General features: G+C 38.3%; 1 protein-coding gene across 6 annotated transcripts in view; it reads right to left on the bottom strand.

Moving 5' to 3' along the window:
• The window catches only part of PEAK1 (pseudopodium enriched atypical kinase 1), a 234,686-nt gene that overhangs the window by 52,174 nt on the left and 158,093 nt on the right, over nt 1-24,419 (bottom strand). For all 6 annotated transcript variants that reach the window (XR_015715622.1, XM_016214197.2, XM_016214195.2 and 3 more), the window contains one exon: nt 1,679-2,424. Coding sequence is in view for 5 of the 6 variants with exons in the window: in XM_016214197.2 (XP_016069683.2) it covers nt 1,679-2,424 (746 nt within the window). In the remaining variant the exon portion in view is untranslated. The remainder of the gene's footprint in view (nt 1-1,678; nt 2,425-24,419) is intronic.

Below are 24,419 nucleotides of genomic sequence, written 5' to 3' on the forward strand. Positions count from 1 at the left end.
TTAAAATAACACATGCTCCTTTCTGAAACAGGTAGTCATCTTGCATTGACGATCTTGTATTGTAGCAATAAAGGCCCAAGATAGGTGAGGCCCCATAACCTAATTGATATTACAGCTCTTGAGTACTACACAGAATCTCAAAATGCCTTTTCAGATTCAACAGTAATATATTAACTTGAATGCAGATTCTCTCTCTGTAGTTTACCCCTCAGTTTAAACAGTGTGGGCTGGGGCACAGAGTTACACTGCCAGTGGCACTAGACAATTCTATGGTGTAGGTACTGCAACTGCAGATGGCAGCTAGCTAAAGGTCTGGTCCAGGCGTACATTCTGTCCTGACAGACAGGTAAGGCCAGTAGTTTAACTTATTCATTAATTTTATTAAGACACCATTTGGTCTTTCTAAGCCAAATTAACACACAGAAGTCATTTGGGTATGCTAATTGGTTTTGATCCAGTGTATAGAATTATTAAAAAGGAACTGCAGGAATGGAGAACCTTACCCTGAGTTTATATAGAGCTTTGTGTTTTTAAAAACTCTCATATGCATTATCTAACTTGCCACTAACCTCAGTCCCACAAAGTAGATGTATTATCACTGTAAACATCTGAAAGAGGAGGAAACTGAGGCTCACTACTGTTACTCTCTTAAAGTAACACTGGAAGAAACTAAGGGACAGTGAAAGAAATGAGTACTTGGACATTTTGTTCTCTTTTAGCCAAACAGTACTATAGATACCATTATTATCCCTTTTTAAAGGTAAGGAAGTTGAGACTCAGAGTAGCAACTTGTGGTAAAACTACTAAGTGGCAGAGCCAGGATCTGAATCCAGATCTTTTGGACAGCAAAGACCATGCTTAATTTATTACATTGATAAGACCTACAACTTACTGTTACAGTGAATGCAATTGGACCAAAATTCTTGATGTTGAGTTTTAGCCCTTTAAAAAAGTGAGTTGTCTGGAATGGGGAATATACATTTGAGAAATTATTAGGTGACATAATGGAAAAAGTGTAGGCTGTGGAGTCAGAGAGATTGGTATTTAAATACCAGCTCTAGTAATTTCTAGTTGTGTGACCCTAAGCAAATTAGCTCATCTTTCTGAGCTTTATTCTCATCTGTCAAATGGAAAAAAAGACCCTAACCTCATAAAGTTGATGTGAAGATTAGATTATAACACTAACACAGTTCCTGGCACATTAACAAATATTGGTTATCCTCCTCTATAAAAATATTTCTCGAAGAAGCAGAGGAGTTACAGAGCAGGGAAATATTCTCTTATTTGCTAGAGAATAAAGAAACATGAAGTGGAAGGGACATAACAACATGAAGTGGAAGAGAATAAAGAAACATGAAGTGGAAGCCTTTGCAAACAATCACAGTTCAAGGATTACCTACTTCAAGACTTCTTTGACCTTTAGAGTCTGGGTTAAGGTTCTTCTAAACTCCCAAGAATGGTGTTTACCTTCATCTTAGCACTCAGTATCCTGTGTTGTAAATCTGCCTCTACATGTCTGTTTACTTCTCTAGAGAAATAAGGCCCCAGCTTCTTACAATATCTGGTGTGAGGTAGATGCGCAAAACCTTTTTGCTGAATGGAGGAATGAAGAGAGAAAAATAAGCCCATCCCAACAACAGTGTGTTGGATAAGATTAAAATCAGACTTATTTTCTTACCTTGACTGCATAACTATTAAGTGGATCTTTTGCATATGAAGCTGTGTAGTAAACTGCATCACCGGCCTCACAACATGGCTTGTCACTGGTTAGCCTGAAGTCTGACCAGCTGTCCACGCCAAAACGGAGTTTGTCTTTCTGCCCAGCCATGAAGAGGTCTTCACATTTAATAGCCAATTTCTTTAAGGCATCTGTATGAAGGCTTCGGATTTTTCCCACCACTTCTTCCCAATTCTCAAGTCCTCGATAAAGTGCATGTCTCTGTGGCTTCCGGATGCCTTGGCCCTGTCTCCAAGAGGGACCACGTCGACTGGACAGGGACTCCATGCTGTTGGAAAATCTATCCTTAATACTGAGAGTGGTTAAGTTGGAGGTGCTGTTTGCTGCTGAGGGGATAGGTTGCTCCTTATGCAAAGGCCTCTCCAAGGAGTCATAAGACTCAATGTCCAGTCCCTTGAGTTCATAACTGATAGAAGAGCCAGCACTGCTGGCATCCCAGTTGGGATCAATATCATAGGTGGGATTAGCCATGACACAAAGATTAGTTTCCATGGATTTTTGGAGGTCTTTGGAGATTGGTTCTGTGTTGGCTCGCATGATCATTTTCTTTGGCAGTGGGGGTGGTTTAGTTTGGGAAGCATTAGGTGCTTCTTCGTCTGTTTTCCCACCAAAGACAATGGCATCATCCAAAGCCCCCTTAGGCTGCCGTGGATGCTTGGGAGGTATCATAGCTGCTCTAGATTGCCCTGAATTGTTTTAAAAGAAAGAAAAAAGAATAAAGTTTTCATTATTGTTACATAATTGAAACTTAAGCAAAAAGAAGATGGCCATAATAATGTAAGAAGTCAATGCCTTAATTCAAAATGATAGAAGAAAACAACCAACGAACAGATAGTTAAATATTAAAGGCAGGGCTCAACATTTGGTGGGAGCAATACACGTGAACAATGTCTCAGTATTTCTGTGCCAGAGGAACAGGGTAATGGGCTTTGTTTTCAAAAAGGAATCCAGATTCTCCACTCCTGACCCCAAAAGTGCTGTATTTACCACACTAGAATACTAAGGAGTCACAGACACTAAAATAATTGTGTTGTGACAGAGTAGAGATAATAGCATTTATGAATAAAAAAATACTTGGGAGCATTATTAAAAACAATAGAAACTAGCAATGAGACCACTAGGCTAATGCTCAGAAGATACTATTCTGTTCTTTTAACTTTGTTCCAAAGTTACCTTGTATTCTGCACAGCACTTGTTATTTTCAGTCTAACACATACCAATACAATTTCATAAACCATGTTCTTTTATTACACTACAGAGATGGATGCTGGCACTGCTTAAACCAGTCTTTGTATAAGATTCCTGTGATTATGTTATATATAAGCAATCAATAGCTGTTCCAAATATCATTCACACACTCTTTTTTTAAAAACCCTCACCCAAGACTTTTCAGAGAGAAGAGAGAGAGAGGGGGAGTGTGTGTGTGTGTGTGTATGTGTGTGTGAGAGAGAGACAGAGACAGAGAGAGAGAGAGAGAGAGAGAGAGATGTGAAAGAGACACATCAATTGGTGGCTCCTGCTTGTGCATCAGCTGGGGCCGGGGAATGAGTCTGTAACCGAGGTACATGCCCTTATCCGGAATTGAACCCGGAACCCTTCAGTCTGTGGGCTGATGCTCTAACCACTCAGCGAAACCAGCTAGGGCCACACACTCTTATGCAATTCTGTTTTATTTTGGGGGGGTTGGGGGGCACATAAACTGTGATTTGAGAGATGTTACTTCTGAACATCTCTGAAAGCCCTAGTTATAGAACCAATCATCTCTGCTTCCTTTCCAGTATTTATGCTTAGAAGAAGATAAAACACACGTGTGTGATCAATGACACCTCAGGGCTTTACGTTATATGGGACAGGGAGCATTATTTTTTTAAAGACAGAGAAATATACCATGAAACTTTTATAAAAGGTATTAAAATCAGTAATGTTACTGAGGCCTCAACCTAATATCTCACAATTAGAGCACAGTGCTCAATTACGGGTTGAATTATGTCCCTCTCCCAAAATATGTTGAAATCCTAACCCCTGGTACCTGTGCATGTGACCTTATTTGGAAATAGAGCCCTTTTAGAGGTAATCAAATTAAGATGAGGTCATTAGGGTGGGCCCCAATCCAGTATGACTGGTGTCCTTGTAAAGCAAAACGATACATGAGGACAGGGAGAACACCATGTGATGACAGAGGCAGAGATTGGAGTAATGTGCAGCTGCAAGCCAAGAACTCCAAGGATTGATGGCCACCACAAGATGCTAGGTAGAGATAAAGAGGATTTTACCGAGTCCCAGAGGTAGCATGGCCTTGCTAACACCTTGATTTCAGACTCCTAGCCTTCAGAATTGTGAGAATAAATTCCTCTTGTTTTGAGTGACCCAGCTTGTGATAGTTTGTTATAGTAGTCTTAGGAAACTAACACATGTTCCTGCTGATGATCAGACAGAATAGAAGGCACCGATGGTCCTGAGGATGATAATGAACTAAAATGGTGGTTTATTTAATTAAAAATATGTCCTTGTAGCAATGCCAAGGGTAAGCACCAATATAAACTGTGATTGTAATAACAATATATTCCACTTCCCTTGCATACAGCTCTGCTCAAGAATACCTAAGAGTTTATACAAGCTATGACAATATACAGGGTGGGGCAAAAATAGGTTTAGAGTTGTGAGTATACAAACAACTATAAACCTATCTTTGCCCCACCCTGTATATAGCAACCCTAAAGGCCCCATTTCTCCACCAATGGCATGTAGCAGTTTTTTAAACAAGGATTAGAGCTATGTTACATATAAATATAAACAAAAATATGTATATATAGACAGCATGAGAATAAGAGGAAGAACATGAGAATGCTAAGCTCTAAAAAGGCCAGGGTGTTTGTTTTATTTATTGTTGTATCTTATGTCAAGAACAGGGTCAGGATATTACAGATGCTCAATAAATATTTCTTGAACAATTAAAGGGATAAATAGGGCTGAAAGAGAAAAATGGTAAATTTGTATAGGTGCCTAGAACACGAAACGACACTGAATTAGCAATTTTAAAAATTCCCAAAAAGAAAAGCCCAGGTCCATATGGCTACATTAATGAATTCTACCAAACATTTAAAGAAGTATTAAAACCAATCCTTCACAAACTCTTCCAAAAAACATAAGGGGAAGAACACTTCCTAACTTGAAATCTATGTGGTCAATATCACCTACACACCAAAAAACAGACAAAGACATTACAAGAAAACTAGAGACTAATATCTCGTATGAATATAGACACAAAAATCCTCATGAAATACTAGCAAACTGAATCCAGCAACATATAAAAAGGACTATACACCAGCAATTTTCAACCTTTTTCATCTCATGGCACACATAAACTAATTACTAAAATTCTGTGGCATACCAAAAGTATAAATATTTTGCCGATCGGACAAAAATTAGGTATAATTTTAATTGATTTTTAAAAAACAGTAATTACCTACCCTTTTTGCTCCAAAATGACTTTTTAAAAAAATTATATCTTAATTGATTTCAGAGAGAGGAAAGGAGAGGGGGAGAGAGAGAGAGAAACACCAGTGATGAGAGAATCATTGATCGGCTGCCTCCTGCAAGCCCCCGACTGGGGATCGAGCCCGCAACCCGGGCATGTGCCCTGACCGCGAATCAAACCCCAATTGCCTGGATCCTAGGTCGACGCTCAACCGCTGAGCCACGCCTGATCAGGGAATAGTCTTTTCACCAAATGGTGCTGGGACAACTGGATATCCATATGCAAAAGAATAAAGCTAACTTCTACCTCATACTATACATAAAAATTAACTCAAAATGTATCAAAGATCTAAATCTAAGAGCCAAAAATAGAAAATTCTTAGAAAAAAACATAAATCTTTTTAACCTTAGGTTAGGCAATGGTTTCTTAGATATGACATCTAAAGCAAAAGCAACAAAACAAAAATTAAATTAGAATTCATCAAATTAAAAACTTTTCTGTGTCAAAGGACAATTTCAAGAAAATGAAAAGACAACCCATAGAATGGGAGAAAAAATGTGCAAATTATATATCTGAAGAGACTTCTATTCAGAATTTACAAATAACTCTTACAATAAAAAGATAATGAAGTCCGGCCGGGCATGGCTCACCAGTTGAGCATCAACCTAGGATCCAGGTGATTGGGGTTTGATTCCTGGTCAGGGCACATGCCCGGGTTGCAGGCTCGATCCCCAGTCGGGGGCTTGCAGGAGGCAGCCGATCAATGACTCTCTCATCATTGATGTTTCTATCTCTCTCTCCCCCTCTCCTTTCCTCTTTCTGAAATCAATACAGATATATATTTTTTTAAAAAGATAATAACCCATTAAAAGTGGGTAAAGGATTTACACAGACATTTCTCCGAAGGAGATATACAAATGGCCAATAAGCACACGGGAAAAGATGCTCATCATTACTCATTAGGTTAATGCAAACCAAAACCAAGAGAACCCCACTTCACATCTACTAAACTAATTATAATAAAAAAGATGGACAAGTGTTGGTGAAAATATGGAGAAACTCAAACTCTCATACATTGCTAGTGGAAATCTAAAATTTATACACAAATGTTCATAGCAACAAGATTCATATAACAGCCCCAAAGTGGAAACAACCCAAATGTCCATCAACTGATGAATGTATAAACAAATTGTAGTCTAGTCATACAACTGAGTATTATCCAGCCATAAAAGAAATGAAGTACTAATATATGCTACAACCAGTATGAACCTTATAAATATTATGCAAGTAAGAGAAGCAAGTCATAAAAGACCGCTTATCATATGATTCCACTTACATGAAATGTTCAAAAATATATAAATACAGAGACAGAGTAGATTAGTGGTTGTCAGGGGTTGGGGGAAGGGGAGAATAAAAATGCAGTGATTGTTGGTGAGTTTTGGTTTACAGTGATGGAATGTTCTAGAATTAGATACTGGTGATGGCTTTAAAATTATTTTTTTTAAATGTTTTTTTTTTTTTTAAATAAGGTTTTTTTTTATTTGAGAGAGAGAGGAAAGGAGAGGGATAGAGAGATAGAAACATCAATGAGATGAGAGAGAAACATATACTAAAACTCACTAAATTGTAAACTCTAAATTGGTAAATTTTATGGTATATAAATTATATCTCAATAAAGCAAATCAACGGTCCATTCTTAGAATCCACCGTAAATTCAGTTTTCAGTCACATCTTCCCATTCCTCTGTGTTCTTAATATTACCAAGGATCCAAGGGCTTAGCATTTACTTAACTCTTCTTGTGATGGTGAGGACTCCCTCCCAGAGCCAACCCAGCCCTATTTTGAACCAGTTAATGTGAGAAGTCAAAACCATATTTTACTTACAAGATGACAGAAATATGCTTTATAATAAACCTTTACTTTCCAGTAGGTGACCCAGACTTTCAGAGATGAAATGTAGTAAAGGTCAGAAGCAGTGAACTACACCAGCGCCTCCTTATTGTCCTTGTCTGATTACTGTGACAATCTCCTATTACCACTCTCTCCAGTTTTGCTTCCTTTACCAAACTAGCCATTAGAGATATTTCTTTTTCAAACAACAAAGTTGATCATGGCAGTCCTCTAATTTAAAAATTGTCCTTGGCCCTGGCTGGGTAGCTCAGTTGGTTAGAGTGTCCTCCTGATACACTAGGGTTGCAGATTCGATCCCCGGCCAGGGAACATACAAGAATCAAGGAATGAATGCATAAATAAGCGGGGCAACAAACCGATGTCTCTCTCTCCCCTCTTCCTCTCTCTCTAAAATCAATTTTTTAAATGTCCTTGAAAATTTGAACTTCATCCGAAAGACAGAATTTTCTTTGCAAGTCTTTCATGACCTAGCCCTGGTTGTACCTCTTTCTCTTGTAGGAGAGAGAGAAAAACTGCTTGCAGTTTCTCCAGTACTTTTGGCTACTTCATGCTCTGTCTGTGTCTGTGCTCATGTTGACCCTCTTCCAGGAATGGCTTCCCTCTCCTCCACCTTCAAATGTTCTGCCTCTGAGAAGTGTTTCTTACTCCTCTCCCCAAAATTGACCTCTTCCATGAGACACCTCAGATACATCCTATGAATACTAAACACTTTACTGTGTCTCTGTCTGAATTCCCTACAGGTTTGCTCATTGAGGGCAGGGATTTTCTCTCATTTGTATACCCAGGACATCAAGCAAAGGTCTGGCTGAAAGGGGAAAGGAAGGAAGGGAGGGACGGAGGAAGGAAGGAAGGGAGGGAGGGAGGGAAGAAGGGAGGGAGGGAGGGAGGGAGGAAGGAAGGGGAGAAAACTAAAAATATGAACCTATTCCTCCCCCTTCCAGTGTGGACCTTAGAAGAGCCTTTATGGGGTGCCATTTTCTACCCATTTCTCCAATTTAAAACAAACAAAAAACATGGAAGGAATGGAGGATTCCAAAAGTGCTTTTATTTTTATTACCTCAGAACTGGCAGTGAGACAAGGTTAAGGTCTATCACCAGCAGCAGCTCTTCAGTGAGTATCAGAAGAGGTGGAAGAGGGCTGATTGTGCACTTTCCAGCACTACAGAATAAAGTCCAAACTCCTCAGCAAGTTGGTCAAGGCTTTCAGTCTTATCTACCACTATTTCTCACAACCCTCCCAAACAAATCACTCACTTCCTGTTCTTTTAATATGCTCCATATTTTTATTTTACATCTCTGTCTTAGTAAAGGTGTTCTGTTCTAAGCCAAGCTCAAATGGCCCTTCTCCATGAAGTTCTACTCTCTACTCTCCAACTCCAAATTGGGAGCCATCACCTCTTCCTCTAAACACTTCTTGCTCTATTATAGAATTTTTAGCCTTTTATAATGTGTATATGTGTGTGTTTTTGGTGTGTGTGGTGGTGTTGTTTTTTTTACATTCTTTCAGAACCTGGCATGGGGTGAAATACACAGCAAATATGCAGTAAATGGCTGCCAGGCTGAAGGACAGAGAACAGAGCTGGTCATTATTCCAAAATGAAAATGGGCAGCCAAGGAAGCAAGGAAATAAAGACAATTAATGGTGCTTCTTTTCCCAAACAATGGGATATGATCTGGGAGCTAAGGAGATTTCTACATGGAAACCAGAAGATTTTACATTCCAAATGATACCATGAGCATCCCACAGTCCTTGCAAGTAGGTAGTCATTCTCCCAAGTCTAAAAGTGTTCTGTGCTTTTATTTATTTTTTCCTCCAAAAAAGACGAGTTCTCCTAACTAAATTCCAATCATCTGGGTCAATGTTTTAAAAGCTTGTTATCTTAGCTGTTTTTATTTTAAACTTTTAATCCTGTACATTCCTCTCAAGCTCAGCTTTCCACAGGCCTGATATAACATCTCATACTCTACATTTTTGTGGCATACCAGCTCTTTAAAAAGAAAAAAAAAATGACTGCGTTCTAAATTTGCCTTAAGATAGACTAAAAAAGTTCTTTGGGACAACCATGTTTGACTAAACCACACTCAAACCTTACTTTTCTCCATATTCTCTCTTTACTTTCTCCCCCCTTAAAAATGCCCTTGGAGTTACAGATAAGGCCCTATACCATGTTCTGAAAAGCAAATGATGAAAACTGGGTTAAAAGGGAATAATTTAATGACTACTTCGAAGAAGCCAAGAGTGTGTTTAAAACACCTCAGAAGGAAAAAAATTAATGTAAGTCTCTTAAAACTTACAGGACTGGCCCTGGCAGGTGTGGTTCAGTGGTTAGAGTGCTGGCCTATGCACCAAAGTCATGGGTTTGATTCCCAGTCAAGGGCACATACCTCAGTTGCAGGTTTGTTCCCTGCCCCTAGTTGGGGCGGGTGCAGGAGGCAACCAATCGAAGTGTGTCTCTCACACTGATGTTTCTCTCTCTCCCTCTCTCTCCCTCTTCCTCCCTCTCTTTCACTTTCTCTCTGAAAAGCAATGGAAAAAGCATCCTTGGGTGAGTATTAACTAACAAAATAAGACAAAATAAAAACAAACAAAACTATAAGACTGGTATAATAAAATGAAATTAAGAAAAATATTATTTCTAAAGATCAACATTTTAAAGATGACTGCATATTGAAAAACTCAAAACAATAACTACATCACAGACACTATTACTGACCCACTTGAATGAAAGCAGTATGCTAATAAATATAATTAGCTCTTTATTCCAATAAGACAGAAACATCATGGGTTCCTGGTCAGTCTCCCTGCCTCTGATCATCCCATAGGTACCCAGAATGATCTTTTAAAAATCTTTTTAAAAAATAGTTTATTGATTTTGAGAGAGAGAGAGAAACATCAATGTGAGAGGGGAACATCGATCCACTGGCTGCCTCCTGTACACCCCCTAGTGGGGATCCAGCCTGTAACCTGGGTGTCTGCCCTGACCAGGAATCAAACCAGCAACCTTTCAGTGCATGGGATAACACCCAGCCAACTGAGCCACACCAGCTAGGGCTAAAAATATTTTAAGGCACATGATCAGGATCATAAATGACAACTCATCAGTAGCTCTCTAGTTCCTATAGGTAAGGTACACTCATTGTGATATATACATGTCATTTATGATCTAGCCTTGCTTTTTCACTGTCTCATTTTCCCAACACTGCCCCTTTCATTCTGTACTTAAACTACCCCAAATTAATCACCTGTAGTAAATTGAACATTCACTTCTCTATCAAGCTCCAGGACTTTTGTATATACTCTTTCCTTTACCTGGAATGTTCTCCCTTGCTTATAAGCTGGTAAACAACTACTGTTCTTTCAAACTCTACTCAAAACCTTAGTAACCCTCTCATACACTCCTCAAGGCAGAGGCTTTCATTAAACCTTTAAATATCTGTATCACAAGCATCTATCACATGGGCTCCTAAGAATCCAACCACATGTCTGTCCTTCCCAAAGACCAGGAGTCCTTGAAGATAGCAATGCTTTTTCCAGTGCCTCAGCTGGTTCCCAATAGATTGTTGGTGTTCAAAAAATGTTTGCTGATCCGTGGCCAGGTGGCTCAGTTGGTTGAAGTGTCATCCCATATACCAAAAGTTGTGGGTTCAATTCCTGGTCAGGGCGAATACCTAGGTTGTGGGTTTGATCCCTGGTTGGGGCATGTACAGAAGGCAACAGATCAATGTTCTCTCACTTCTCTCTCTCAAATTAATGGACATATCCTAGAGTGAGGATTAAAAAAAAATCTTTGCTGAATGAAAGCATTAAAGCCAAAATAAATGGAATATATCTTTCTACTTAAATTGCAATTTCAATCCTTATCCCTATTTTTCCCCCCAGGGCTTGTGACAAGTAATATAGATAAGAATGGGAAAAGAGACGACAAAAGAAGAGATGATCATCTTGAAACTGGGAAATAATACTGGAGTTTATAAATATACCACTACTGTGCACAAGCCTTGTGAAGTGAGTAGCCTCTCCTTGGCTCAACCTAGTGCTCACTTTCACTTTATCATCCCCTGGCAGCAGGCAGCAGCAGCCTAGAAGGAAGAGTCCTTATCTACCTGGGCATTATTACTATGCTGGGACCTACCACAGGCAAATGTAAGTACCAACTGGCAAACCATCAACTTTATGCCAAATAATAAAACAAAACTGAGCCCCAAAAATCACTTTGGGCTTAACCTCAAATAAAGAGATACAAAGACTACTTTAAAGAATGTCAATGGTGAAGCAGCTGACAAACTCAGTTTTTGTAAGATCTCATTAGTGAAAACCTCTCTAAGGACAGACATTATTTATTTGGGATAAGTTTATCTGTAATTTGAATACTGCACTCTGCCAACTAATTCTAGCATATGGAAAACTATTTTTAAATGTGAATGCAGCTAATTTAAGATGAGGACTATGTTTTCTTTTTAAATAGAAATAATTACATTTTTTAGGAATTACAACAAATGCTAAAACAAATGTTCAAAGCTATCAATCGCAGTTTTTTTTAACACCCAGATCATCTAAAAATGTGCAAATCTTTAATCTTTGGTTCAAATCACTGACTTTACATTGTATGGGATAATGTCTGGCCACAGAAGTTCCTCAATAATTATTTATTGAGAAAATGAACAAATGGTAATGTTTTCTTCAGAATGGTTGTTTTAAAGCTGCTATTTATGATGCTATTATTGCAACATCAAGGCCAGCAATGTAATAACATACTTTGTGTTATTTTATTATTATTTTTTTAATCCTCACCAGAGGATATTTTTCCATTGCTTTTCGGAGAGAGTGGTAGAGAGAGAGAGGGAGAGAAATACTGATGTGAGAGAGATATATCAATTGGTTGTCTCCTGCACGAGCCCTGACCAGGGCCGGGGACTGAGCCTGTCACTGAGGTACATGCCCTTGGCTGGAATCAAACCTGGGACTCTTCAGTCCCAGTGCCAACAATTTAGCCACTGAGCCAAATGGCTAGGGCAATGTAATGACATTCTTTTAAGTATACCCATCCCTTAAATTTTAACACTGACAATCAGTACACTGCCAGAGGACATGCTGGAGACAGAAGACTTTCAGTGTTTGAAGTGAGCAGGAGATACTCCAGATAAATAAGACAAGATATGTGGACGTGCAAAAGAAAACTGAGGCATGGCTTACATAAAACCCCCTGGATTAAGCCTCATATTAGAAAAAAAAAAGCCAGCTGATTAATGGAACACATTAACTAGGCCTTGAAATTTTCCTGCATGAACTGTGCTGAGGAGAGATAGATTTCCCTAACCTTGGAATCTTATAAAGTCAAATGCAAATATCATTTTCGGCTCATTCGTTCAAACATGCTCTTAGCACCTACTGTGTGTTTTAGATAAGGTGCTAGGTTAGTAGGCACACAGAAAGAGGAACAACCCAGAAATCTGTCCAGTAAAAAGAGACTTGATAGATCTTCCTAAAAAGCATTGTACAGAGTACTCAGTTACAGAATGAGGAAGGGAGAGTTAACACCAACTTATTTCCAACAGGGTAGTCATTACAAGTTCCTGATTTTAGGAGGTTGATAAACTAGCCAGGTGTGCCACAAAAAAATTAGCAATATTTCTTCAGGATATTTTGAGATAGACATAAGAAACATGGGGAAAATGTTGAAGGTTTGATTTAAAACAAAAACATCATTGAAGATTCCAAGATGCAGGCATAGTGGGTGGAAGCTACCCACACCTGCTCCCTGCCCCAAACTAGATATACAGCTAAATTACAGAGCAGTCATTTTTTTTTAACTTGAAAAAAAACAACTGAAGGCTAGCTGAACTAAAATATAATAACCAAGGATTTACAGAAGAAGCTGCATAGAGACCGGTAAGAAGGGCAGAGATGTGGAAAGGGATAGACGGCCCTCACATTCTGTGTGGCAGTGGCTGAGAAGCCAAAGGGATACTATGGCTGCAAAACTCCCACTCCTCGGAGCAGGGGGTCTCACCCCACATAGGGATCCCGAACCCAGAGCAACAGAGATGGGAAGAAGAGCCCATGTAGCACTCGGTGGTAAAAATCGGTGGGGATTCATTCCGCCTGGGCGACCCAGATGCCACCTTCCCCAAGAGCACTCCTGTTGTTACAGCACCAGCCTAGACAGTACCCAGTCCAGACTCGGACCGACGGTGAGGCCACACTACTGCACTCGGGTCCTGCAGAGGGGGTCTGCTTGCTCCACCCAGCAGTGAACTTAAGGGGCCTGTTTTTGGGGGGAGGCTTTTGGAGTAGACCTGGACAGTGAATGAACTGTGTGGCTTGGGAAAGAGGACCAGTCTCCCCCACCTCAACTGCACAGCTGGCACCCCTCCCTACACCTGTAAAAATAAAAAAAATAATAAAATAAATAAAAAGTCCTGTCCCTTCTTTGGGAAATCATTGTAGGTGGCAGATACCCTGCTGAATTCAGTTTGGGGTACATTAAGGTGTTATACTACCACTACCCAGAATGAAACCATCATTGTGTAAGGTGCAACCTTCTTAAGGACTTGTCAAGGTACATAAAGACCAGTATGATTTTTGTTCCCACAGAAGACAATATAAATCCCCTAAAATAACTGATTCCTTAAAGTAGTGCTGTCTGATAGAATGTTGTCACAATAAAAATGTTCTGTATCTGCATGTCCAATACAGTAGCTATTAGCTACACATATATGTAGCTACTGAAATGTTGCTGAAATGAGACTGAGGAACTGAATTTTTATTTACGTTTTAATAAATTTAAGTGTAAGTAACAAGATGTTGATAGTGGTTACTGACCATATTGGATAGTACAGCTCTAGAATCTAATAATTCAGTTATAGACAAAATACAGTTTATTTATGTTAAGAACAAGAAAAGGGGTATCTAAATTAGCCCTGGAGAGTAATCTCTAAGTATAAAGAAAAAATGTATTCACATTAGTCAGAGGCTTTTGGTGGGAATGGTTGAATCACAACAGCTCTTATTTAACCACAGTGCAGTAATGAGGCTACCACCTCAGGGGAGAGGTCTATGGGAGATTCTGAAGTAGGGTAATCAGGCATATACCAATGGAGCCTTTTCTTTTCTTTTAACTTAATAGTTTTCAGAAATATCTAAGAAATGTGGGAACTACAACACAAATCCAAACCATGTGTCTTTGTTTTGCTATAATTAGGAGACCTTGGGAAACTGGATCTGTCAGCTTTGTTACTATTATTTGTCATTTCTCCTCTGGTCCCTGTTATCCACCCTGGAGTCTTGTATCCTGTATGTTTCACACCCTTAGTCAATAGTTGTGCAGGAAGCCCAACAACACTTTGGACTTATATTTTGTTGTTCTGCTTATTCAATGTTCCTAATAAGCATTTAAATTATATCCATGTTATTCTACATTTTATGACTAGGACATCAGACATATTTAAAGGAGAAAGCAACAGTATATTCTGGGGGAGAAATAAAGGAATTTCACAATTATTAAGCACTTTTATGTACCACATACTCCTTTCACCATCAGTCCTACAAAGCAGATGAGAAAACTAAAGCTCAGAAATAGCAAAGAGGTGACCCACAATCATGCAGGTGGGTAGTGACACAGCTGTCATATGAACCAAATTTGTCTGATCTCCCAAACCTATGTGTTCTTCCTACTATACTACATTGCTTCTGAAGCCCACTTTACAATGTAATTTTCAGAAATAAATTCTGCAGTAAAAATAATGGTCACCCTTAACTTTCCTCCCTCAATTTCTTCCATCGGTTCATCCATACTTTGCCTCGGAAGGAAGGAAGGAAGGAAGGAAGGAAGGAAGGAAGGAAGGAAGGAAGGAAGGAAGGAAGGAAGGGAGGGAGGGAGGGAGGGAGGGAGGGAGGGAGGGAGGGAGGGAGGGAGGGAGGGAGGGAGGGAGGGAGGGAGGGAGGGAGGGAGGGAGGGAAACACCAAACATGGTGGTGTTTATGGAATGGTACTGGAATATTTAAAAGGGCCTAAATCTATACATTAAGAGGTTTTGTTTCTTTTCAGTTTTTAACCGTTTTTTTAAAAATATTATCAGGGCTTTAAGTTATAAGAAATTACAATAAGGGATAGTTTAAAATTTCATGCAAACTGTTGAAAGTATTTAAAAAGTTAAGTTCCAAATGCCACCTAAAATACTGTTCCATTAGGAAAAAGAACAAAAAAAATCAACAATAACACAAAAAAACCCTCAGTTTGTAAAACTGATGGAGTCAACACTGTCTATTACTTAGTTATTTTTTTCCTCACATAGTAAATCCTTTTCAACAAAACAACTAACCATGTGGAGTCAAGTATAGCCATTTAAGCACTTAAGGAAAACTAGGTAACATTTTATGAGCATCACATACTTTTAAAAGTAAAGGAATAGGTAGAAAGAAAGCTATATTTCTGATGGAACATCTATGACATAGTATCTTTGTACCTAATCATAATGGTTTTTTTTAAGTCTTAAATTTTGTGTCTCAAAGTAGCTGACTTAAAAAAAAAAGGGAGACAGCTGCAGTCCAGTATTTTATAAGAATTTGGTGTTTTATGAGAATTTGGTGGTTTCCATCATTATAATCTAGTGGTTAAGACTGACTGGGTTCCATCTTTGGTTCAATCCTTATTGGTTCTGTGATTTTGGATAGTGCACTCTGACTCACTTTCCTCATCTGAAAAACGGAGATACTATTCCTATGGTTATTGTGAGGAAAAAATGAGTTAAAATATGTAAGGCAGTTGAAATATTCATGGAAGCAATGTTCTATTTGTTTCTAACAATCTACCTAACTGAGAAGACAATAAAATAAAATAATTAACTTTAACTGATATTGGATAATGAATATGTTTAATGAAGAGATGCCATAAGATAGTATACAATAAGCAAAAATTAGTGTATATTTTACCAAGGACATCATGAAAAAGATTTGGTGCAGTAAGAAGGTCTGAAATACAATTTCAGATATATTACGCTGTCTGAGGACATACAGTAATAAACAATAAATTTTTAATCTTATAACATGTGTCATAAAATGTAAAATAGGAAAAGTTCAATAAGATGCTTGACTACAAAATCTATTCCAACTGTAAAATAGTACCCAAAATGGTTACTTGGGTAAACTATAATAAGCTTTTCTTCCGCCCATCAATAATATAAGGCTTCTAGAACTTAGGAAGACTTGTTCTTATATAATATATTTTCAACTACATGGGGGTTGTTATGATTGAGTCTCCTGAAAGGATACACTAGTCTCCCAAAAGGTTGTTAACTCAACCTTTTGACCTTCCTAAGGACTCCTTCATTTCTAAGTACACCACCTAATCTTAGCATGATTTTTCCTTACAGTAACTTGATAAAGACACAGGAGAAAGGAGATGACAAACTAGATAGAAGAATGCTTTGATATCATATGTCACTAGTTTCCAAACAGGTGTACAAGTTGGTCAAGAATCTTGCCAGTGCTGTGCATGTGATAATCCAGCTCATGCAACTCATCTCTCCTGATTTCACAGGAAAGGAGCACTAAGAAATCCTTCTATAGCCCCAAGCTTTGCTTTTAAGAAGGAAAGAAACTTTGTGACACTCAAGGGAGGGGACAGATCATAAGTTGCTCAGCACTCAAGTTAGAAGAGTAAAGACGATTAGAAAATTAAAGCATCTTTGCATTGGCAGACACCTTAGAGGTAATTTACTTCAACCATTTTTGCAGTGCAGGAGTCTCCTTCACAGTACCTCTGAGAGATGATCCTTTAGCCTCTGCCCAATGACCTCCAATAATTGGGATCTTACTTCCTCAACAACCCTAGCTCCAAGCCAGAAATCTGGGATATATAAAAGATTCTTTACATCATTTAAATCCAATTAGCCACTAAGCCTTATGTGTTTTACCTCTTAAATATCTCTTAAATCCACTGTTTCTCCTCCCACTATCTTATTGAGACCTCTCTTTTCAACCCTTTATGTAGTCATGCATGGGGAGCCAACTACTATATTACCTACTACCAAATACTTCACCTCTAATCCATCCTCATGTGGCAGCCTGCAAAGTGGATATTCTAAAATACAAATCTAGGCACTTCCAGTCAAGATGGCAGACTAAGGAAATGCTGTGCTCATTCCTCCCATGACCAGAACAAAATTACAACTTATAGAACAACCACCCTTGAGAACCACCTGAAGAGAAGCTGAACAGAACTCCTATAACTAAGGATATAAAGAAGCTGCCTCATCGAGACTGGTAGGAGGGGCAGCAATGAAAAACAGGCTGGTCCCACACACATGTGGTGGTTAAAAATTGGGCGGGATATCTTGGCTGGAGGTCTCAGCCTGGAGCACCAGTGCCAGGAACAGGATCCTTGAAACGGCTGGCTGTGAAAATCAGTGGAGACTCTGTCCAGATGAGAAGGGTGGCTGCTGTAGACACGGGCATCCTCTTAAAGGGCCTGAGCACAGACTCACTCATGAGCACTCACTCTCAGCTCCAGTGAAGGAACAGCACTCCAAAAGTGCCAGGGGAGAAACTGAATTATCTGGTTTCAGGGTGAGGATTGAACAGGCACCCTTCTACAGGACTGAAGGGCTGGCAGACACCATTATTCCTTTGTTGAGACTCCCCAAACCCCATCAGCATGTGCAGGTGGGCACCAAATCTAAGCTCTCCATTAAATGACTAACACCAGGCATCCCACCCTGATGACTCCCTTAGGCCTTGTGCCACCCAACACAAGCAAGGGCACAAAGCTTTTAGCAGCTGTTCCTCCCAACTATCTGGCCCATGCTGTAGACTTTCCTAAAATCTGTCAAAGGTCCACAAATCCCAAAAGAGCAGTGGATGACCTCGGTGTGCCCTGTACCTCATGCCAAGTGGCCCCATGCCTGGCTCTAGTGGCAGCTGGTGTTGGTTCATAGCATAGCCTCTCCTAGGTGTCGCAAAGCCCATCACAGGTGGCTACCAAACACCTGTCACTTTGTAGCTCCTACCTGGTGGCTCTGGGGCAGGCACAGGTAGCAACTGACCTGGGTCTGTACCAGACCCCCACCCAAAAGGCCCCAAAACCAACACACCTGGTGGTTGGCTTTATTTTATTTTGTTGTTATTTTTATTTTATTTTACTATTATTATTTTTAATCCTCACCTGAGGATATATTTTTTTCATTGCTTTTCAGAGAGGGTGAAGGGGGGTAGAGAGACAGAGAAAGAGAGAGAGAGGGAGAGAGAAACATTGATGTGAGAGACACACGGATTGGTTGCCTCCCGCCTGTGCCCCAACCAGGGCTGGGGATCAAGCCTGCAACCAAGGTATATGCCCTTGGCCAGAATTGAACCTGGGACACTTCAGTCCACGGGCTGACACTCTAACCATTGAACCAGGGCTGGTGGCTGGCTTTAGAGCACACTACCCCATTAGCTCCACAAATGCCATACCCAAAGGGTGGAATCAACAGGCATCAGACCTCACTAAAATAAATCCTGCTTCTGTGGGGTCAGGACCTGTACAACAGCTTATCTGCTGCAGTCACAACTAGCTCTCACAGCCACTGAGCCTGAGGGTCAATCCTACCCATTGACATGCTAACAGCAATCAAGGCTCAATTACAACAGGAAGGCACATACAACACACACAAAGGATACTCCTGGAGCACCCAGCTCAGGTGACGTAACGGGGAAGACTATACAGCTGGTCCTCATGGGACACCTACTATATAAAGCCACCATACCAAGACTAGGAGACATAGCAGATCTACTAATACATAGAAACAAACACAGGGAGGCAGCCAAAATAAGAAGACAAAGAAACATGTCCCAAATGAAAGAAGAGAACAAAACTCCAGAAAAGGAACTAAACGAAATGAAGGCAAACAATTTATCAGATATAGAGATCAAAACAGTGGTTGTAAGGATGCTCAAAGAATATAGGGGAAAAATTGATGAACTCAGTGAGAACTTACACAAAGAGACAGAAATCATAAAAAAGAACCAGTCAGAAATGAAGAATATAAAAGATTAAATGAAACAGAGGATCAAATCAGTAATATGGGAGACAGGGTAGCTGAAAATATCCAATAGGAACAGCAAAACAGAAAAAAAAATTAAAAATATGAATAGTTTATGGGACCTGGGAAACATCATAAGGGTACCAGAAGGAGAAGAGAGAGAGCAAGGGATTGAAAACCCATTTGAAGAAATACAGAATGAAAACTTCCCTAACCTGGTGAATTAGACATACAAGCGCAGGAATGCAGAAAGTGCAGGAATGCAGAAAGTATAGTCCTAAACAAGATAAACCCAAAAAGACACACATCAAGATACTTCACAATTAAAATGCTAAAGGTTAAACACAATGAGAGAATCTTATGAGCAACAAGAGAAAAGCATTCGTTACCTACAAGGAAGCTCCCATAAGACTGTCAGCTGATTTCTCAACAGAAGCTTTCAGGCCAGAAGGGATTGGCATAAAATATTCAAAGTAATGAAAAAACAAGGACCTACAACCAAGATTACTCTACCTAGCAAGGCTATCATTTAGAATGAATGGAGAGAAAGAACTTCCCAAACAAGAAAAAGCTAAAAGAGTTCATCACCACCAAACCATTATTATAAAAGATGTTAAAGGGACTTTAAGAAAAGAAAAAAGATAAAAGATATGAATAATAAAATGTCAATAACTACATACCTATCAATAATTACTTCAAATATAAATGGAGTAAATGCTCCAATCAAAGACATAGGGTGGCTGAATGGAGAAGAAAACAAGAACCATATATATACTGTCTATAAGAGACCCACCTCACAACAAAGACACACAGACTGAAAGTAAAGAGATGGAAAAAGATATTTCATACAAACAGAAACGAAAAAAAGCTTGGATAGCAATACTTAGATCAGACAAAAAAGACAGACATTTTAGGCAGACATTTTAAAATTTTTATTAACTTTATTGAGGTGACATTGGTTAATAAAATTATATAGGTTTCAAATGTACAATTCTGTAATACATCATCTGTATTTTGCATTGTATATTCACCATCCAAAGTCAAGTCTCCTTTTGTTACCATATATTTGACTCTCTTAACCCCTTTTCTACCTCCTCCCCAACCCCCTTTCCTTCTGGCAACCACCATACTGTCTTCTGTGTCTGAGTTTTTGTTTGTCTGTTTGTTGCTTTTAGTTTTATATTACACATAATTGAAATCATATGGTTCTTGACTTTTTCCATCTGATTTATTTCGCTAAGCATGATATTCTCAAGTGCCGTCTATGTTGTTGGACCTTTTCTTATGGCTGAGTAGTATTCCATTATATATATGTACCACATCTTCTTTATCCAATCATCATCTATCAAAGGACAGTTTGCTTGTTTCCATGTCTTGGCCACTGTGAATAATGCTGCAATGAACATAGGGGTAATATCTTTACAAATATATGTTTTCAAAATTTTCAGGTAGATAGCCAGAGGAGGGATTGCTGGGTCATATGGTAACTCTATTCTTAATTTTTTGAGTAACATCCATACTGTTGTCCACAGTGTCTGTACCAATTACATTCTCATCAGTAGAGTGTGAAGTTTCTTTTTTCTCCACAACCTCCCCAACAATTGTTACTACTTGCTTTGTTGATAACAGCCATTCTAACAGGTGTGAGGTGGTCTCTCATTGTGTTTTTAATTTCCATTTCCAATAGTTAGTATGTCTAGCTATTGACATTTGTATGTCTTCTTAGGAGAAGTGTCTGTTAAGATCTACTGCCCATTTTTAAATTGGATTGTTTGGCTTTTTGTTGTTCAGTTGTATCTGGTTATTTTTTTATGTTTTGGATATTAACCACTTATTGAAGGTATTGTTTGCAAATATCTTTTCCTATGTCTCCTATTTGGCAAGTTGTCTTTTTGTTTCATTGATGGTTTCCTTTGCTTATAGAAGCTTTTCATTTTGATGTAGTCCTCTTCATTTATTTTTGCTTTTACTTCCCTTGCCTTTGAGGTCAAATTCATATCCTCTCCAAGACCAAGTCCATAAGTATGGTACCTATGTTTAATTTTATGTATTTTATTGCTTCAGGTCTTATATTTAGGTCTTTGAACTATTTAGAGTTAATTTTTGTGTATGGTGACAAATAGCAGTATAGCTTCATTCTTTTGCATGTGGCTTTCCAGTTTTCCCAGGACCATTAATTGAAGAGGCTTTCTTTTCTTCATTGTATGTTTTTGCTCCTTTGTCAAAAATTATTTGGCCATATATAGTGTATGTAGGTTTTTTTTCTGGGCTCTCAATTCTATTGAATTGGTCTGTATGTTTGTTTTTCTACCAATACAATGTTTTGATTACTGTTGCTTTGTAACATAATTTGAGGTTAGGGAGTGTGAAACCTTCCGGCATTGCTCTTTTTTCCCTTAGGACTGCTTTGGCTATTCAGGATCTTTTGTGGTTCCACACAAATCTGATGATCTTTTTGGTTCTACTTTAAAAAATGCCATTGGGATTTTCATGGGGATTACATTAAATCTGTATATTGCTTTGATAATATGGCCATTATAACTATGTTGATTCTTCCAATCCATAAACATGAAATATCTATCCATTTTTTGGGACTTTCTTCAGTTTCTTTTGATAATGTCTCATTTTCAGTGTATAGGTCATTCATATCCTTTGTTAAGTCTATTCCTAGGTATTTTATTCTTTTTGTTGGAACTGCAAAAGAAATTGTTGCTTTTTTTTCCTCTCATTTCCTTTTCTGAAATTTCATTGTTAGTATATAGAAACACAATAGATTTCGGTATATTCATTTCAGTACATCCTGCAATTGTATTGTATTTGTTTATTGTTTCTAATAGCTTGTTTGTGGAGCCCTTGGGAATTTCTATTAAAGAATCATACCGTCTGAAAAAAGTGACAATTCTACCTCTTCATTCCCAGTTCGGGTGACTTTTATTTATTTCTCTTGCCTCATTGCTCTTGATAGAACTTTCAGTACTATGTTGAATAATAGTGGTGAGAGTGGGCATCCATGTCTTATTCCTGATCTTAGAGGAAAAGCTTTCAGCTTTTTACCACTGAGTGTGATATTAGTTGAGGGTTTGTCATAGTCTTTATTTTGTTGAGATACTTTCCCTCATTGAGTATTTTAATCATGAATGGATATTGTATCTTGTATTTTTCTCCATCTACTGTTATGATCATATAATTTTTATCCTTAATTTTGTTAATGTCGTTAATCATATTGAGTGATTTGTGTATGTTGAACCATCTTTATGCCCCTGGAATAAAACCCACTTGATTGTGATGTATTATCTTTTTAATGTATTGTTGTATTTACTAGTATTTTGTTTAGGATTTTTGCAGCTATATTCATAAGTGATATCAGTCTGTAATTTTCTTTTTTGTTGTTGTCCTTGTTAGGTTTTGGTATTAGTGTAATGCTGGCCTCAAAATGAGTTAGGAAGTATTGCTTCTTCAATTTTTTGAAAGAGTTTGAAAAGAATAGACATTAAATCTTCTTTGAATATTTGGTAGAATTCACTAGTGAAGCAATCCAGTCCTGGACTTTTACTTTTTGGAAGATTTTTGATGATTGTTTCAATTTCTTACTATTGACCAGTCTGTTGAGATTTTCCAGTTCTTTGTGATTAAGGTGAGGACAGTTATATATTTTTAATCACTGTTCATTTCTTCTAGGTTATTGAATTTGGGGGCATGTAGTCTATCATAACATTTTTGTATGATCCTTTATATTTCTGTACTGTCCATTGTAACTTCTCTTTCATTTCTGATTTGGTTTATGTGAGTCTGTCCTCGTTAGTCCTTAGTGAATCTAGTCGAGTATGTCAATTATATTAATCTTTTCAAAGAACCAGCCTTTTGTTGCACTGATTTAATCTGTGGTCTTTCCCTTCTCTATATCATTTAATTCTACTCTAATTTTTATTATGTCCTTTGTTCTGCTGTCTTTGGGTTTCATTTTTCTTCTTCTTTTTCTAGATTTTTAAGGTGTAGTGTAAGGCTGTTTATTTGGGATTTTTGTTGTTTCTTGAGATAGGTCTGTAATGATATAAATTTCCATATTATTACCACTTGTTGTGTATCCCAAAAGTTTTGATGTCATATTATCATTCTCATTTGTTTCCATGTATCTTTTGATCTTTCCTTTTATTTCTTCTTTTTTAAAAATTCTCACCAGAGAGAGAGAGAAAGACAGAGAGAGACACTGACATGTGACAAACATCAATTGGTTGTCTCCCATATGCACCCTGACCGGGGATCAAACCTACAACCTTTTGGTGCATGGTACCATGCTCTAACCAACTGGGCCACCCGGCCAGGGATCTCCTGTTATTTCTTCTTTGATGCTCTTTAGTAGTATGTTATTCAATCTCCACAGATTTGTGGGTTTTCCTGATTTCTTTTTTCAGTCGATTTCCATTTCAAAGCTTTGTTAGATAATATGCTTGTATGATTTCAATCTTCTAAAATTTGTTGAGGCTAGTTCTGTGTCCCAACATATAATCTATCCTTGAGAAGATTCCACATGCACTAGAGAAAAGGCATAATCTGGTGTTCTGATATGAAAGGCTCTGTAAATGTCGATTATGTCCATTTGGTCTAATGTGTCACTTAAAACCAATATTTTGTTATTGATTTTTCTGGATGATCTAGTCACAGCTGTGATTGGAGTATTTGGGTCCTGTAACATACTATAATTATGTTTCTGTTGGTTTCTACCTGTTAGCAGATGCTTTATATACAGAGTGGGGTATAAGGAGGTTTATAGTCATTCATATGAAAAATAATACAATTAATAAATAATAATACAAGAATAAACTGTGTTTCACATACTCACAACTGTAAACCTACTTTTGCCCCATCCTGTGTCTTGGTGCTCCCAAGTTGGGTGCACACATGTTGACAAGTGTTATGACTTCTTGATGTATTGTCCCCTTTATCATTATAAAATGCCCATCTTCAGTATCTTGTTACCTTTCTTATCTTGAAATCTATTTTGTCAAATATAAGTATGGCTATACCCACTTTTCTCTGGATGCCATTTGCTTGAAGTAGCATTTTTGACCCTTTTATTTTTAGTCAGTATTTGTCCTTGCAGCTGAGATGCGTCTCCTGAAGGCAGAATGTGGCTGGGTTTTGTTTTCAGATGTAATCCGCTATTCTGTGCCTTTTTTATTGGTGGGTTCAGTCCACTTACATTTAGGGTGATAATTAATGTACGAGGATTTCTTATAACTGTTTTATTTTTTGTTTTCTGGTAGCTTTGTG

The sequence above is a fragment of the Miniopterus natalensis genome, chromosome 1 (assembly GCF_054644295.1).
Source record: "Miniopterus natalensis isolate mMinNat1 chromosome 1, mMinNat1.hap1, whole genome shotgun sequence".
In the NCBI taxonomy this organism is placed as follows: domain Eukaryota; kingdom Metazoa; phylum Chordata; class Mammalia; order Chiroptera; family Miniopteridae; genus Miniopterus; species Miniopterus natalensis.